The 15,246-nt window shown below is 36.4% G+C and overlaps 14 protein-coding genes and 1 pseudogene across 15 annotated transcripts, besides 2 other annotated features; 7 read left to right on the top strand and 8 right to left on the bottom strand.

Moving 5' to 3' along the window:
* The first annotated feature begins 460 nt into the window (after positions 1-460).
* Positions 461-490: a mobile genetic element.
* Positions 491-1,235: 745 nt separating this feature from the next.
* TVAGG3_0710150 (uncharacterized protein) lies at positions 1,236-1,504 on the top strand (the record flags this gene model as incomplete). The annotated part of the gene is made up of 1 exon (XM_051243751.1): positions 1,236-1,504. A coding segment is annotated over one exon (269 nt), but the record flags the coding sequence as incomplete, so codon positions are not given.
* A 110-nt stretch (positions 1,505-1,614) lies between these two features.
* On the top strand, positions 1,615-1,857 carry TVAGG3_0710140 (serine threonine-protein phosphatase family; the record flags this gene model as incomplete). The annotated part of the gene is made up of 1 exon (XM_051243750.1): positions 1,615-1,857. The coding sequence occupies one exon, from the start codon at positions 1,615-1,617 to the stop codon at positions 1,855-1,857; it is 243 nt and encodes an 80-aa protein (XP_051090337.1).
* A 4-nt stretch (positions 1,858-1,861) lies between these two features.
* On the bottom strand, positions 1,862-2,185 carry TVAGG3_0710130 (uncharacterized protein; the record flags this gene model as incomplete). The annotated part of the gene is made up of 1 exon (XM_051243749.1): positions 1,862-2,185. The coding sequence occupies one exon, from the start codon at positions 2,183-2,185 to the stop codon at positions 1,862-1,864; it is 324 nt and encodes a 107-aa protein (XP_051090336.1).
* Positions 2,186-3,158: 973 nt separating this feature from the next.
* Positions 3,159-15,246: part of a mobile genetic element that runs on past the window's edge.
* TVAGG3_0710120 lies at positions 4,460-4,968 on the bottom strand (annotated as a pseudogene). Its single transcript has one exon. A coding segment is annotated over exon 1 (509 nt).
* TVAGG3_0710110 (phage tail repeat-like family) lies at positions 6,385-6,609 on the top strand (the record flags this gene model as incomplete). Its single annotated transcript, XM_051243748.1, has 1 exon — positions 6,385-6,609. One exon carries the CDS (start codon positions 6,385-6,387, stop codon positions 6,607-6,609), a length of 225 nt encoding a protein of 74 aa, XP_051090335.1.
* Positions 6,848-7,897, top strand: TVAGG3_0710100 (uncharacterized protein; the record flags this gene model as incomplete). Its single annotated transcript, XM_051243747.1, has 1 exon — positions 6,848-7,897. A coding segment is annotated over one exon (1,050 nt), but the record flags the coding sequence as incomplete, so codon positions are not given.
* On the top strand, positions 8,624-8,791 carry TVAGG3_0710090 (uncharacterized protein; the record flags this gene model as incomplete). Its single annotated transcript, XM_051243746.1, has 1 exon — positions 8,624-8,791. One exon carries the CDS (start codon positions 8,624-8,626, stop codon positions 8,789-8,791), a length of 168 nt encoding a protein of 55 aa, XP_051090333.1.
* TVAGG3_0710080 (uncharacterized protein) lies at positions 8,814-9,059 on the bottom strand (the record flags this gene model as incomplete). Its single annotated transcript, XM_051243745.1, has 1 exon — positions 8,814-9,059. The coding sequence occupies one exon, from the start codon at positions 9,057-9,059 to the stop codon at positions 8,814-8,816; it is 246 nt and encodes an 81-aa protein (XP_051090332.1).
* On the top strand, positions 9,090-9,353 carry TVAGG3_0710070 (uncharacterized protein; the record flags this gene model as incomplete). The annotated part of the gene is made up of 1 exon (XM_051243744.1): positions 9,090-9,353. The coding sequence occupies one exon, from the start codon at positions 9,090-9,092 to the stop codon at positions 9,351-9,353; it is 264 nt and encodes an 87-aa protein (XP_051090331.1).
* TVAGG3_0710060 (uncharacterized protein) lies at positions 10,295-10,711 on the bottom strand (the record flags this gene model as incomplete). Its single annotated transcript, XM_051243743.1, has 1 exon — positions 10,295-10,711. The coding sequence occupies one exon, from the start codon at positions 10,709-10,711 to the stop codon at positions 10,295-10,297; it is 417 nt and encodes a 138-aa protein (XP_051090330.1).
* Positions 10,734-11,030, bottom strand: TVAGG3_0710050 (uncharacterized protein; the record flags this gene model as incomplete). Its single annotated transcript, XM_051243742.1, has 1 exon — positions 10,734-11,030. One exon carries the CDS (start codon positions 11,028-11,030, stop codon positions 10,734-10,736), a length of 297 nt encoding a protein of 98 aa, XP_051090329.1.
* TVAGG3_0710040 (uncharacterized protein) lies at positions 11,057-11,431 on the bottom strand (the record flags this gene model as incomplete). The annotated part of the gene is made up of 1 exon (XM_051243741.1): positions 11,057-11,431. The coding sequence occupies one exon, from the start codon at positions 11,429-11,431 to the stop codon at positions 11,057-11,059; it is 375 nt and encodes a 124-aa protein (XP_051090328.1).
* Positions 11,678-11,815, top strand: TVAGG3_0710030 (uncharacterized protein; the record flags this gene model as incomplete). Its single annotated transcript, XM_001289310.1, has 1 exon — positions 11,678-11,815. One exon carries the CDS (start codon positions 11,678-11,680, stop codon positions 11,813-11,815), a length of 138 nt encoding a protein of 45 aa, XP_001289311.1.
* TVAGG3_0710020 (uncharacterized protein) lies at positions 13,678-14,279 on the bottom strand (the record flags this gene model as incomplete). The annotated part of the gene is made up of 1 exon (XM_051243740.1): positions 13,678-14,279. A coding segment is annotated over one exon (602 nt), but the record flags the coding sequence as incomplete, so codon positions are not given.
* Positions 14,448-15,245, bottom strand: TVAGG3_0710010 (uncharacterized protein; the record flags this gene model as incomplete). The annotated part of the gene is made up of 1 exon (XM_051243739.1): positions 14,448-15,245. One exon carries the CDS (start codon positions 15,243-15,245, stop codon positions 14,448-14,450), a length of 798 nt encoding a protein of 265 aa, XP_051090326.1.

Genomic DNA, 15,246 nt, shown 5'->3' with positions numbered 1-15,246 from the left:
TTTGTAGATTTGTTCGGTGGAAGTTTCTATATATCCCATTTATGTCATACCGTATTTCCTGACTCAAAGATTATATGCAATGACTTCGACAACTATATGAACCGTCTCAAACATATTCCAGACACAAACAATATATTGAAATAGTTAAAAGAAAAGATACCTATAGGTAAGATGGAACGTATACCATTAGATAAGAAAAATATTGTGAGAGAGGTTTTGAAAAAAGCAGAATATATAGACTGGGATAGTATATCTGCTAGACTATTATATAGTGGTGCTATAAGAGTTCATGACATTGAAACACTTATGTCAAAAGTTTTATATCTCAACTATACAAATGTTTTCAAAGAGGACATAGATAAATATATTGAGGGTATAGAGTTTGTGAGATGTCATTGGACAGAGTTGTATGAAAAATATAAAGACAAGGAAAATGTTTTCTTTATAGTGGACCCGCCGTGAGTAGGTGACAAAAGTGCATACTCTTAAACAACCGTCGGATTTCCGGGTGAAATCGTGACACACTTTCATCTTTCGTAGGCAGTGGTGGTTGTTACAAAAGGTAACTTCGAATGTAGCGTGAAATCTGCAAAAAAAATTCTGAAATTTGAATGGAGAACACAAAAATTGAATAGTTTACGTCAATAAAAAAGAGAAAAATGAAGCCAATGTGTCTCGAACCTAGGACTTAGAGCAGCAATCCCACTGTTTATCACATTACACTACATGCATCTCTCACCTCAGTGAATGAGATCAACTATATGATAACTTTTTCCCCATTATATTCTTGTGGAAAAGTGACAAATAGCAACTTTGACCCTCTCTCGACCCGCCGTTCTATAACACATGGGATTTTCAATACCAAGTAGACTGGACTTTGAGAGACTCTTTAGAAACTTTAGACGTTATACATAACCATCCATGCTTTTACTTTACATCCGATAAAAGTGGTTTGGAAACCGTTATGAGATGGTTAGAGGACATACATGACTATGAGTTTATATATGACAAGATAGAATATGAGAGAGGTCCTATAAACCGGAGAAAGTGTCATAACAAAGAAATTTTATTAGTAAGTAAATGTGGTTTGAAATAGGACTACTTGTTTTAGGTTTTTTCCATTGTGTCATTTATTTATTTGACGTGGCAGAAAAGTACAGAGAATATGAAGATGAACCAATGTCTGCAAATGTTCAGTATATGTACTCGTAAGAGATATTTTTATCTAATATTAAATGGACGCACAGAACTTAGCGAATGCACAGCAACCTGGACAACCAAACCCAGAGAATATTCCAAATGAAGTTAGAATACAAACTGCAATGGCAAACTATGGTCAAGTACCAACAGATGTACAAATGCAAACTGCCATGTCAAATGACGCTGCGTTAGGTTTGCCACCATGGTATGCAAATATGAGATGGAAAGAGTTTTATACAAACCCTGAAGTGGATATAAACAACTTTATGCAGATGACGCGAACACAGGAGTTGACCCAGAATATGTTTTCTACCAGAGAGAAACAGAATGTATGAGCTCCAGTTAAAGAATGCTATGGAACTCAACAGGAAACGTAAGAGACTAGGCGGACATTAGATTTTTACACGTAGTAAAATGGGTTTCTTCAGTAGTATTGGAAACTTCTTCAGAAGAGTTGGAAGAGGTATATGGAATGGAATAAAATCTGTCGGAAGAGGAGTATGGAACGGTGTCAAAAATATTGGTAAAAGAGTAGGTCAGTTTGTTGGTATTATACCTAAAGACCCTGAACCAGAAGAACAAGCTCCTGTTATACAACAGCCTGAACCTGCACCACAGTCTAGTTGGCAACCAAATCCAACACCTCAACCGTATTAAAAAATTATATTTTTACCGTTCGATAGTAGTTGTATATGAAACTAAGTTCTAAGTAAAACGCATGGTATAATGGAATTATTCTTTTTCTTCCATCTGTAGTAAACCATACTTGAAAGTCTGAAATACTTCCACTTGGTGGTTCGTATAACTTTGTAGGTTTTTCGTAAAAGTCATTTGCCAAGCATAAGAAAGAGTTTTGGGCGCCAGAAAATGAAGCATGAACTATCACAGCATCTTGGTCGAAAACATCTTTAAATAAATATGGTTCATCTCTTGCATATCGACTGTAGATATTTGCTAAAGGAGGTTCAACTTTCTGATTTAACATTCTTTGCAAATAATACCATGACATTGCAGTGAATTCTGTATATATTTGTTCGTCTTTATTTGGATTGTCTTCGTAGATTTGAAATGACACTTGTGAATTTTGTTTGTCATATACAATTCTCACATAAAGTGTGCTATTGGTATTCGCATATTCATCAGCATATTTTGCATAACATGAATTTATTTTATCTTCTATATTTTTTAATGCAGTCTGTAGAGAAGATGAGAGGTCAACTTGTATTAGCTCAATTTCTTCCCACATTTTTCGTTGCCCTTCAGATGTATAATCTATATGAAACCTTACAATAAATGGAAAACTTTTATCTTCTACAGACACAAACTTTATTCTTCGAAAGCCAATAGCTTTTGTGACAGATGGGTCTCTTAACCATCTTAATGGGTAGTCAAAACGATAGCCTTCATGCTTTACGGTATCTGTCTCAAACTTTTGACCGACATTAGTAAAAAGTTCATCTAATGGTTTAGTTGTAGCAACTCTAGAATTTTCTTTTCTATTGGAAGCATATTTTATCTATAATAAAAATGTCAAATGAAACAGCGTCTATGAGAGAAATACAACACAACCGACAACTCATTATGCAAGCTCTAAATAAGAACACAACAAACTTTTCAAACTATTCTAAGATATCTGAGTCATTGAAAGAAGGAAACTTAAAACTGACAATAAACCCAATGACAGATGAGTTTCTGTTTCAAGACAATAAGAACCATACTGTCTGTATAAATCCAACAAAAGGAACTTTAAACGAGAAACCTATAAATGAACTTCTTTTGAAAGCAGATGTTGACAACAAAGCTGACAAAGAATATGTAGACGATGCAATAGCAAAGAAGAAGAAAGAGCTAACAATGCTTATGCAACAAAAGAACATACTCATCCTGAACTAGCAGACAAAACATATGTTGACAATAAAATGTCAAGTGAAGTGACAAGAGCTGAAAACGAATATTCTAAAAAGACTCATATACATTATATTAACCAAATACCAAGTCTTAAGGAAACATTAGAGACAAAAGCAGATAAGACTCATACACATTCTATATCTGATATTACAAACTTACAAGAAACCTTAAACAGGAAAAGTGACGTTGGACATACACATACCATTGCAAATATTACAAACTTACAAGAAACCTTAAACAGGAAAAGTGACGTTGGACATACACATTCTATATCTGAAATAACAGACTTAAACGTTAGCCTTGAAAAGAAAGCAGATAAAACATATGTCAATGAAATATACCAAAGTTTGATAGGAACACACAAAAAATATTGAAACTATTGTTGGTGACTTTTCTGTCAATGAAGAAATAAATATTTTAGATGGCAGTTGGTACAGTCCTTAAAAAATGGTACACGGTGTAAACTCATTCCGAAAAATAACAATGAAATGTATGAAAGCTATAAAAAGAATAATGGTACACAAGTTAAAGTTCCATTAGACAACAACTGCTACTTAAACTTATATGGAGACGAACAAAAAAATATTTAAGAGTTTATGAAATGGCAGATATGACATTGCCTGACCCAGCTCCAGCACCATATTATTATGACTATGGAGATGACGACAGACACCACTGTAGATGAACAAAAGCTAACATTATATTTAGATTATTATAGATATAAAAGATATAATGCAATAGAAAAAACGAGAATAGTATATTTATTATACAGATGACAGAAATAAATATTATAGTCAAGACTTTACCTACCCTGAAAACATAAGATTATATTATAAAAAATATTCTGACACAAACCAGAAGAAACCTGAAATAGTTGCACTATATTTTAAGTTCAAAAGAGACAATCCTATAATATCTCATATGTTTGATTTAATGAACCCAATAGGTTCTATTTATACATCTATGGATGCAAGAGGTCCTCAAGTAATGTTTGGTGTTGGTGCATGGGAACAAATAGTCGACAGGTTTTTGTATTGTGCAAACTCTTCAAAGGAAACAGGTGGAAGTAAAACGATTTCAGTGTGAAAATTTACCTGCACACAGTCACTACATAGATTTAAGTACATCTCAAGCAGGTTGGCATAAGCATAGATATTGGGATTGGTCAGGAATGACAAAAGGTAAAGGATTGATGTTAAAGAGGACGTTAAGTTTGCTATAAATTGTTACTGGAGTGACACTCAGGGAGAAGGAAACCATACACATTTCGTTTCAGGATATACGCAAACAACGGGACAAAGTAAAGAATACATGCCACCTTACATGACAGTTTACGCATGTATAGAATTGCTTAGTCGTCATTTTCAACTTCTTTAGCATATTCGTCAGGAGTTGTCTTATATTTGTTAGGAACTGTCTTTGAAAGTATCCCACCTTGAACTTTGACAAGTTTGAAACGAGGTCTGGCAATAGTAGTTTTATCTTCTGCTTGCAGTGTGTACATTTTGCCATGTTTGCCTAAAACTTCAATAATATTCTCTTGTATACTTTCTTCTATTTTTACGAACACGAATGTGAGTACCTGTCGGTTCCCATTGTTGTCATAGTCAATAGTATTTTCATATGGGTCGCGTTAGGTATTTCTATTTTTACTTTGTCACCTTTCTGAAGTTTGAAGCCCGGCATTCTTTCTTGTTTGTCTCTTTGACTAATTATTAAATATATAGTCTTTCTCTAAGTCAGGGTTGTTTTTCATTTCTTCGGGGGAGGGTTTCCTAAACCTTTTTGTTTACGGTTATTGTAAATATTTAAAACTTGTCTCATCTTTGCCATGGAGAAGTGTCCTATACTTGTCGTCATATGACATTTCATTTGCTTCACCACCTTTGGTTGGTTTAAGTCTCTTAACATTTTTATACAACCGTCAATGACACCAAGAGCAGAATGGTTTTGGTCGACAATGAAATATTGGTTTACATTTTTTGAACGCAGATAGTTTTTACATCATCTGATTTGAAAGAACTTTCACAGTCAGATGTAAGTTTTGTTGGATGGTATTTGTCAACGAATATTGTCAAAGCAGTTTTCACATCTAAAATATTTTTGGACCATAATGTATGGCTTCACAGTATCTTGTGTTTTGACCAACAAATATTAACCAGTATGGAGGTTCCATCTGTTCTAACTCTCGGAATGTTTTCCAAGATATCCATAAACCAAGCATTTGGTGTTGAACTAAAGATTTTTATCATGAGTGCTTTCTTTGTCGCTTTAGAAACATAGGGGTCCTTGTTCGGATTCGTCATTTTTTACCCTATAAGAAATGGGTTTATTTGGCGCATTAGGCAGGAGTCGCATCCAGATTTTTACCCGCAGTGGGAACAATAGCCAGAGGTGTATTTGGAGTTGGAAGGAAGATTTTGAGTACATTAGGGTATACTTAAAGAGAAAGCACAACCTATTATACAAACTGTACAGAAAGGTTGGGAGTAGCACGAGATGCAACAACTCTTATTCCAAATCCTGAAACAAGAGGAAAAGTTCAAGGATGGATGGACAATGTAGGAAGACAAGCAGGAAACTATTATAACAAAGCAAATGACTACTATAACCAAGCAGGACACTATATGGACCAAGGTGAAAGATTCTTTAACAGAGGATATAACCATGCACAACAGTGGGTAAACAATAACCAACCTCAACCGCCTCAAACGTGGGAATGTAAATTTTTTTACTGAGATGAAATGAACAATACAGCATTGAGACAAATGAGTTCAAGATGGATTTGTCGGCTTCCAGCAGTTACACCACGTGTTTGTAAAGTTTTTCCTATACCTCAGGAAGTTTTAGACCGACTTAAAAAACCTAAACAACCAGTTGAAAACAAACCAAACTAAAATTTTTTACTGAGATGAAATGACCGAATAAGTTGAAACGGTAGATTTGACACCACAAGCAAAAAGTTCAGAACCATTGTCAAAACCTGTCAAAGAACTTACAGATGAAGAGAAAAATTCAATAATAGAAAGTGCCAGGTCTGGAAATACAAACCCTAACTATAAAGTCACTTTTCATAGAAATGGAACGGCTAGTATCTCAAAAAAGAAACAGACTCTCACAAATAAAATATTGAAGTCTGAAGGAGCTTTCGAGACAACAGATGGAAAAGTTTACTTCACTGACCAACAGTTCATTATAGAACATCTCATTGACTTAGAGTCGAAATATTCTAAACTTTACAACAAACACAAAAAGTTGAAAGGAAAAGAAAAACAAATGGCATATGATATTTATGAAGATGTTGACGACACAACTGTTCCTGCAAGTGAAGTAAAGTCAGAGGAACCGAAAAGTGACGAAAAACCGATAGAAGAAGAAAAACCAAAAACTGAAGATAAACCAAAACCAAAGTTTAGTTTCCAAACTAAACCAAGTCAACCTTCATTAGCTGGTATGGGTTGGCGTCAAAGACTTATGGCAGCAGGCGGTTATGTAAAGTAAAGAAAAAAAATTTTTTATTTTTATAAAAATGCCCCCATATAGAATGGATAGAAAGTCTGCTAGAATAAAAGCAGAGTTACAAAGATATGGTTGGAGAGTTTCGAAGAATTTTAAATATAGGAAGGGAAGACCCATAAAAGTCTATGACAAATTGTCTGGTCTTCGCTACGAAATGGATTTGGAAACAGCACGTGCCAATTATCCAAACAGACTAGAGAGGTTAGAAGAAGAACGTCTTATGGACATGCCTTTCGATGTTAGTGAACCTCAAGTTGAAGGACACGACGGCTTTGCCAGATTCTACTGGAAACATGACGAACAATTGCATCCTTTGAGAAGGAAAAAAGGAAAAGGTGAAGACGCACATGCTCCCATGGAAAGAACAAGATATGCATATGAAAAGTACCGTGAAGTTAGAAGTCAAATTACATCTGGTCGAACCTTTACAGTAAACTTTGACGAAGGAAAGAACAAAGAAGGCTTCATGGGAGTACTTGCTGCAATTCAAGACGGAAATAAGAAAGGACACAATCTCAGATTGACCATAACAGATTTGGATGGTCACATTTACTATGCACATGGCAATGAACAAACAGCCGCAAAACTTCTTGACGCTTTCAAGACTACAAAGAGAGAACAAATGGTTGACTCCGACTCAGACATTTTGAATGCAATTGAAGGAATTGCAAGTGTCAAGTTCGAATGGTACCAACCTAACCCTCAAGCAGTCAGACAACATGCTGGATACTTCCCGTTCATAAATAAGTCTGACATTGACTTGACAAGGTATGGAATTTACAATTCAATTGAAACAATTGTCAATGAACCTTGCATTCTTACATGTCTCAGGAACTCTGGTCTTGTTACAGATGAGAAGATGAAGTATCTTGAGTCATGCGTGAAGACAAGGTACATTCTCAGAGGTCAATTGGCAAAAATTGCACCGTTGGCAAATGTCAATATCCGAGTCAACATACCTACAGCTAAAGGTTCTTCACATGACGACTATGTTGTTGACAAAGACTTACCATGGTTGAAGATTGTAATTGTCCACAACCACTTCATGTTGAACGAAAGTCTTACAAACCCATTCTTTGGTAAAAGTAAGTGCAACATTGTCAGAGCTGTAAACATTCTTTTCGAGAAAGGTTTGTTGGAACCAATTCCAGATGACAAGCTGACAGAAACTTTTGTACCAAAAGACGAAACAAACTTTTCATTGTTAGCAAGACCAAAAGTTGTTCCAGACAAAGTTCTAGTACAAAAGAAGTACACAGTTCCACAAGGGGTTGGTATGTTCGGATACCAACCTGAACCAGAAGAACTTCCAATGAGGTTGCAAGAACTTCAAGATGCTATATACAAACTTCCATTGAGACATCCAGTTGACGTCAAATTGTATTGGAGAGCATCTGAGTTAGGTCAGAAGGTTTTATATGAAACAGGTTGCTTCGACGATGTTTATGAGATAACAGGAGAAGTTTCTCAGAAGATAAGAGACTCACTTGAATTTCCACAAACTGGACCAATTGGTTGCGACAAGTTCGACTCAGATGAAAAGATATACTATGTCGACCTTAACGCTGCATACATGAGGTTTGTCCAATATATTCCGACTGGAATTCCAAACGAAGATGGTGAGTTCCCGGGAAGGAACTATACAGTTGGAAAAGTCATACAACAACTGTATGATATTAGGAAAGCTTCAAACCCCAAACTTGCAATGACACTCAAATTGCTTATGAATTCGACATGGGGATATTCCATTAAGAAACCTCAAGAGATGAAGAGTAAACATTATGAGAAGGTCGACAACTTTGTTGAAAGGTTTTCTCCTTTTGTTTTGAAGTACGAATTCACTCAAGGTCAAAGTGGCTTAGTAACCACATTAAAACCTATTGTCGAACATTGGTCTTACCCTCAGTTCGCAAAGGCAGTCCTTGACAACTACAATGAGTTCTTCTCGGAAGTCAAATCGAAAGTCAAGGTTTACTATGAGAACATTGACGCACTCATGACGAACGAAGAAGGATACAACAAACTCATTGAAATGGGTTTAGTCGGTGAGAAGATGGATCAATTCAAATTGGACAAAATTTTCACCGAAGTTCATGTCCTCTCCAAGCGTAAGTACTGGGGTGTTAAAGAAGATGGTGAAATAGTTAAACATTGCATGAAATAAAAAATTTTTATTCGAATTTGAATTAAAATGTGGGAATTCTTGGGAACGGGAAAGGCTTATTTACTTGAGGAACAGGTAAAGGTGGTGGAGGTGGAGGTGGTGGCAACCAGTCCATTTTATATTCCTTCCTAGCTAATTTCCGTTTAATTTCATGGTCGCCCTCGGAGTCTTTGAATCGGGCAGGTCGAGTTACACCATTCTTGGTCTCAAACTCATATATAACCTGTTTGTCTGTATTTTCGTCGACTATGGCACGAGACACGAACATTGACCAAACGGACAAAAAGTGTCATTTCGGATGGTCAAGCAGCCAATCGCATTCGAGCACTTCGAAGAAGCCTTACGTTCCAAGGGAGAGGGTGTCTGGTGCAAGGCAGAGGTCATGAGACTCTACGAGCAGTACATCCTCAATGCCTGGGAGGACAAATCGTCCTTGAATTGGCAATTCTACCAACTCCTCTGGGACGACCTCCTACGCAACTGGGATAACGAAAGAGCCCAATTCAAAGGTCGGGAGCTAATTTTCCAAATTACCATTAATAGTGCCTACTTATCCAACTAAACACTTAAATTTACTTGGGGTTTCCCCCTAAAATAAATTTTTTTACTCTTAGAACCACTCGAGGTTCTCCTTACGGTTGTTGAGCTTGTCACCGTCAATGTGTCTGACCTTCGTCTTCTTGCCTGGATTTGGAACCCATTGAATTGCGACAAGCTTGCCCATGGAGATTGAACCGCGATTCCGAAGGTTAAGGTTCAAGTGTCCCAAGTTGTTGAGGACTGGGGTAAGAACCTTGCCTGTCTCCTTGTTGCGGATTTGGTATGGGTAGGGTTGGGAAATTTCGTAACCGTCATCGGCAACAAGGGTTGCCCATGTAGCGGCTTCAGGAACTTCTTCGTGTTTCTCTTCTTCCTCTTCTTCCTCTTCTTCCTCGACAATTCCTTCTTCAATTTGGTACTCACGAAGTACGGTGTTGCATGTTCTGTCCTTTCCGAGTACCTTCCAGATGGCGTCTATCTCTTCGAAGAAACGGTAGATGAGTCTGGCAAGGTCTCGGTTCTCTCTCTCGTAATTGCGCAAGGTTTCCGTGAAATCGTTCAGGCATGTCTCATTGGAAGCTTGGTTCATGAGGACATCGGCTTTGAGATTGGTAATCTCTGTCATAAGACTACTTTGGAGAGTCTTAATGGTGTTTGTCAGATGAGCTTTCAATTGGGCAATTTGAATTTGAACTGGGCGCTTGTCTGGCAACCTTGAAAGGACATCTGCTATTGTGTTCGGCTTCGGTGCTTGTTCGGACATCGAAAAAATGAAGTGGTTTGAGAATGGCGGTTTTACTTCAAAAAGCTTGTTATGACAGTTATGTCATACAACAAGTTTAAAATAATATCTTGTTCTTCTTCTGAACGTTTGTTGTCTCTTCCGATAAAAGTTTCGAACATGAGAACCAAAAAACGTTTTTTGAGATTGCGGAAGAGTTCAGGCAAACGTTCATATTCTGGTTATGTTGGGAGCAGTTCAAAACATCTGAGCTGACTTTCGGACAAAATTGGGACAATGTCAGAAAATTCATCTTTGGTCGGACTGCTTGAAGGTAAGTCCCTTACATGTAAGTAGCTCTGGTAAAGTCTTCTCATCTCTGCTAACTTCTGGAGTATAGCTTCGTAATTTAAGAGTTTTAATTTTAATTGTCTTATTCCTCTCTTGACATCTAAACGGTAAGTATCCATGAGGTCAAGAGTAGCTTTGGTAGCTTTAAGTGGAGCTATCTCTTCTTTGACTTGTGCAATTTTGGTTGCAATTGTGGTTTGAGCTCCTTCAAGTTCGCCGTCTATGTCGTTCTCAACGCCTTCAACCATAGCTTGAAACTCTTCATCGGTCCATTGAGATTGGTGTGGGACGAATTTAACTTGCTTCATTCAAAAAATGAAAAAAATGTTTTTACTCAAAGCGTGCCATGTATATGGCTATAAGAAACTTACCAGAAGGCTTCTTCTTCACATGAGTCTTTGGCAACTTGAGTGTTGGTGTTGGAGTTCTTGGGGGAGGTGGCTCTGAAATTTCAAATCTCTCTCGAGCGCAACAACAGATGTCAGAATAACATTCCCCACTGTCCTTCTTGCCACCATAAATTGTGTATTGACCGAACTTGCATTTGCAGGAAGACCGGTCAATACAAGGTTCACAGTTGAAATAGTTGTACACAAACCTGTTGAGTACGAGTGTGAGTAAAAACATAAAAAAGTGAAGTTAAAATGAGATGTTTACTGAACTGGCTGAATGTCGCCTTCACAGGTTATGTAGAACGGCTGACCAGAGAAGTGAAGGAGAGACTGAATTGCCAATTTCATATGGGGTAGGGGGTTCTCCTTGTTTGGTATTTTTATCCAAGGACGTTTGTTTAGGAACTTAACAAGAGCTTCTCTTTTGGCGTCCTTTATGCCATCGTAGGCTGTCCCGTCTGGTATTTGAATTGGAATTCCAGTCGAAGTCTCGAGCTGAAGTGTAGACCTTCCAGAAATAGTGGTGAACTTGACCTTGGGCTTCATTACCTTGCGCAAGTAGTCTTTTACGCAGTCGTTAATTTCAATTAGGTAAATTGCCTCGTCAAGTCTTTCGTGCATTCCAAGTTCTTCCATCCGACAGGAAAATATTTTCCCGACAAAGGGAAAAATCTTTCCTTCCGACAGGAAAATATTTTCCCGACAAAGGGAAAAATTTTTCCTTCCGACAGGAAGAACTCTTCCAGTTGTCCGTCCGTAAACCATTCAAATTTTCGAAAATTGAGAACTTTTTGGTCGAACTTCAGAAAAACTTTTCCTTCCGACAGAAAAAGTTTTTCCTTCCGACAGGAAAAATTTTTCCTTCCGACAGGACACAAACGGATGACTGACGTTCCTCTTCCTGAATGCCTTCCAAAGCCAGAAGAACCGAAAGCTGCAGAACCACAACAGTCTCCTCAGCAACCTCAGTTCCAGCAAGTACCTCCACCAAATTACTACCAATTTCCACCTCAAGGTTAGAGATGCGAGTATCCGAATTTTTTTAGCCCTGGGATGTCATAACCGCTGCGGTTTTGTAAAATTTGGGATAAATTTTGACAATCCATTTTTTGTGGGATGTACGTTTATATCAATTTGCTCGGCGTTTGCCGAGCTATTGTACAATCCTACTCGAATTCATTACGCAGCCCTGGTCACTCAAAGGCCGGGGCATACAATTACAAAATAGTAGAGTGAGACTCTTCTAATTTCTTCCAATCACAAGGAAGATCTTAGAAGAGCCTCACTCTGCTCGAACACATTACGCAGCTCCTGCTCAACAATGAGCAGGTCTTACCACTTTGAGAGGCTTTCGCTCGAGTTCTGATGCAGATCCCAACGCGAGCGAGAGTCTCTCAAGCAAGCTTCTAATTCGTAGCTAGAGTTTCACTCTTATGAACTGGCAGCCAATTTGAGAGACTTTCGCTCGAGATCTAATGAAAAATCAGAACTCGGCCAAAAATTGCCCAAACAGGCTTGTAATTCGTAGCTATAGTATTGATCGTATGGATGTGTTGCCAATATGAGCGACTTTCGCTCGATGTCTGATATTGCATCAGACATCGAGCGAAAGTCACTCAAAACAGCTTAGACATGTCTATTTTGACGGCATTAAATGATTTCATAGGAAATGTCTCAGTTGTTAATTAAGTTCACGTGAGCTTTTATGAATGAAAATAAGTAAAAAAAAGAATTTTCTCAAAAAAAATTGTGTACGCACTGAAATTTTTATCTATAAATTTAGATATGTCATCAATAATATAATATAATTTTAAATTCGTGGAGTACACTTGGGATAATTGAATATGGGCTACCCCATCCCAACCTCTCAAACTTCCTCTGAATTTGGACAAGGTATCCCAATCCCAAAGACCTATCTGAATAAAATGAAATAAGTATATTATATATATTATTTATTTGCTAATAATGAGCATAAATCGCTAAAATTATGAAGAAATTAAAAATTAAAAATTAAAATTAGAAAAAAATGTTGATTTAATGAGAGAATATTGTATAAAAATAGAATTATTAGCTAAAATACGTATTAATTTTATGATATTTCAATCACATTAACGAAAATCGCCCATTTTTAATTCAAATGGGCAGGAAAAAAAATAAAATTCCAAAAAAAATTGAATTGGGGAAACGATAAGGGACGGGATATGAGAAACCCCATATGTTTGGGAATTTTTCGCATCACTACTGAATGAAGACTTTTCAAAATGGTAGAAGTAAACATTCAAATATGTGAATGGGTCTAGTTCTTCTTTAAGTCCTGACATGTACTTGTTTACTGAGATGAATTTTGCCATCTTTTCTATCGGATAAAAAAATATTTTTTTTAAATTTACTCAGAAAAATTTTTCTTTGTATATACACCATTCTGAACATCTAAAAGACTTTTGACATTTGCCAAGAATGTTCGTTTAGAAGCTGCCATATAACCATATTCTTGACAATATTGTTTATACAAATCATATAAAGACCTTTCATCTAATGACACAAAGTCAGTTTCATCTACGAACAGTTCATATACACTCTTGTTTGCTTCTAACAATGTTTGTCTCTCTTCGGTATGTGGAATTTGTCTTGGATTGAACTTAGAAATATCTGATGTCATGAAATATGAGAACAAGTGGTTGTAAAACTCTGGTGTCAAAGTTTCTGCTAAGTCGTCAAAATATTCTGTATCTTGCATATGAGAATCTGACGTTCTGACAACTACATATCTTCTGTCAGAACTTTCTAACTTCATCGGAACAGCATTGTTTGAAACCATAATGAAGTTTGCAACATTTTCACAAACTCTTTGGTCTTTATACTTTCTTTCAACAACTCCAACTTTGTCTGTTATAAGACTCTTCAAAGCATCTGAGTTTAAAACTTTTGTTGTATCTATACTTTGAAGTTCATTGCAAACTATAAGTTTCATATTCTCTATTGAGGAGTTAAATTTACCGCAGATGTTTTCTAAGTTTGTCATATTAGGGTTCGAATAACCTTCTAACAGTTTGCACAAGATATCTGTAAAGAATGTGTTCTTACCTGTTCCTTGTTTTCCAATTATAATGAGAGCAGTTTCATTTTTAGCACTTGGATGTTGTAAGATGTTTGCAAACCAACATAAGATATACTCATAAACCTTTTCGTTTCCATTGCATATAATTTCTTTGACATGGTCTAACCAAGCTTCTATAATATTTTCTTTCCATTCTACTTGTTCATATTTATATCCAGTGAAGATAGAATAGAAGTTTGGAGAAGGTGTATAGAACTTTATACCTCGAACTGAAAAATCTTCTAACTTTGACAATAAGATATCCCAAGCATCTAACATCTTCATGCCAACTTGTACGACTTTTATTTTCTTAAGTTTCTGTCTACATTCTTGTTCGGACACTATTGTTGCTCTTGGTTTGTTAAAGACAACATCCCATTCTTTCATGACATAACATTCTGGGGCAGAGTCAACATAAATGACTAAACGTTTCAAATTCTCGACTGCTTTGTTATAGTCTCTAAATGGACACATATTTCTGAATGCTTGGAAGTCATAAAAATCTGAAACATCTATTCTGTACATTTTTATAAAAATAAAAAAAATATTATTTTTTTATTCTTGACTTTGTTGTTGCATTTGTTGCATTTGTTGTTCTTGAGCTATTTGTTGTTGAAGTTGTTCTTGTAATACAATACTTTCACCAGTTGCATCTTCCAATTCGAAACTTTCTGCCGTCATTGACAAATACATAGGACATAAAAGTTTTACAGGAACAAAGTTTGCGTCAACTAATGTCAACGTTATACTTGCCAAAGTGTTTGAGTTCACTAAGGTTGAAAATTCTGCATTCGAATGAACAATAGGCAAACCAGCAGAGAAAGTATTGTTTATACGCATAAGTATCTTTTGGTCATAATAGTTTCTGTCGACATTCGAATAACACTTTGAACCTAAGTTTGAAACAATATATAAGATTGGTGTGCTTAATGTCAATGGAATAGACATTCCTTGTATGACACCTTTTCCTGTTATAGGAAACTGTTGGTAGTAAAAACCAGAAATAAGTTTTGTATTATAGCTCATATCGTTTATAGTAAACTCAGTCGGACATCCAAACATAATGAAACCTGCTCTAGTTGCAGCACATGTTACACCCGTACTTAAAGTATTAAATAAGTCAACAAAACCTGTTGGTGGTATATCTGAGTAAGTATCTTCAAAGGAGTATTTTTTACCATTCACAACAATAAAGTCTTCTGGTGTCAAAAGAGCAAAACAGGCTTTAGTCGTCATTGTGTTTAAGGTTAGTTTACAATATCGTCCTTGAGGACTTTGTAAGTTCGTTGTTATAGAATTATATGACTCAGGGTTTTTAGTCGTAATAGTATAAACCATTATGTCTTCTGCCATT

Source organism: Trichomonas vaginalis, chromosome III (genome assembly GCF_026262505.1).
Source record: "Trichomonas vaginalis G3 chromosome III, whole genome shotgun sequence".
Classification (NCBI taxonomy): Eukaryota; Parabasalia; order Trichomonadida; family Trichomonadidae; genus Trichomonas; species Trichomonas vaginalis.
This window is presented reverse-complemented; position numbering and strand designations above follow the sequence as displayed.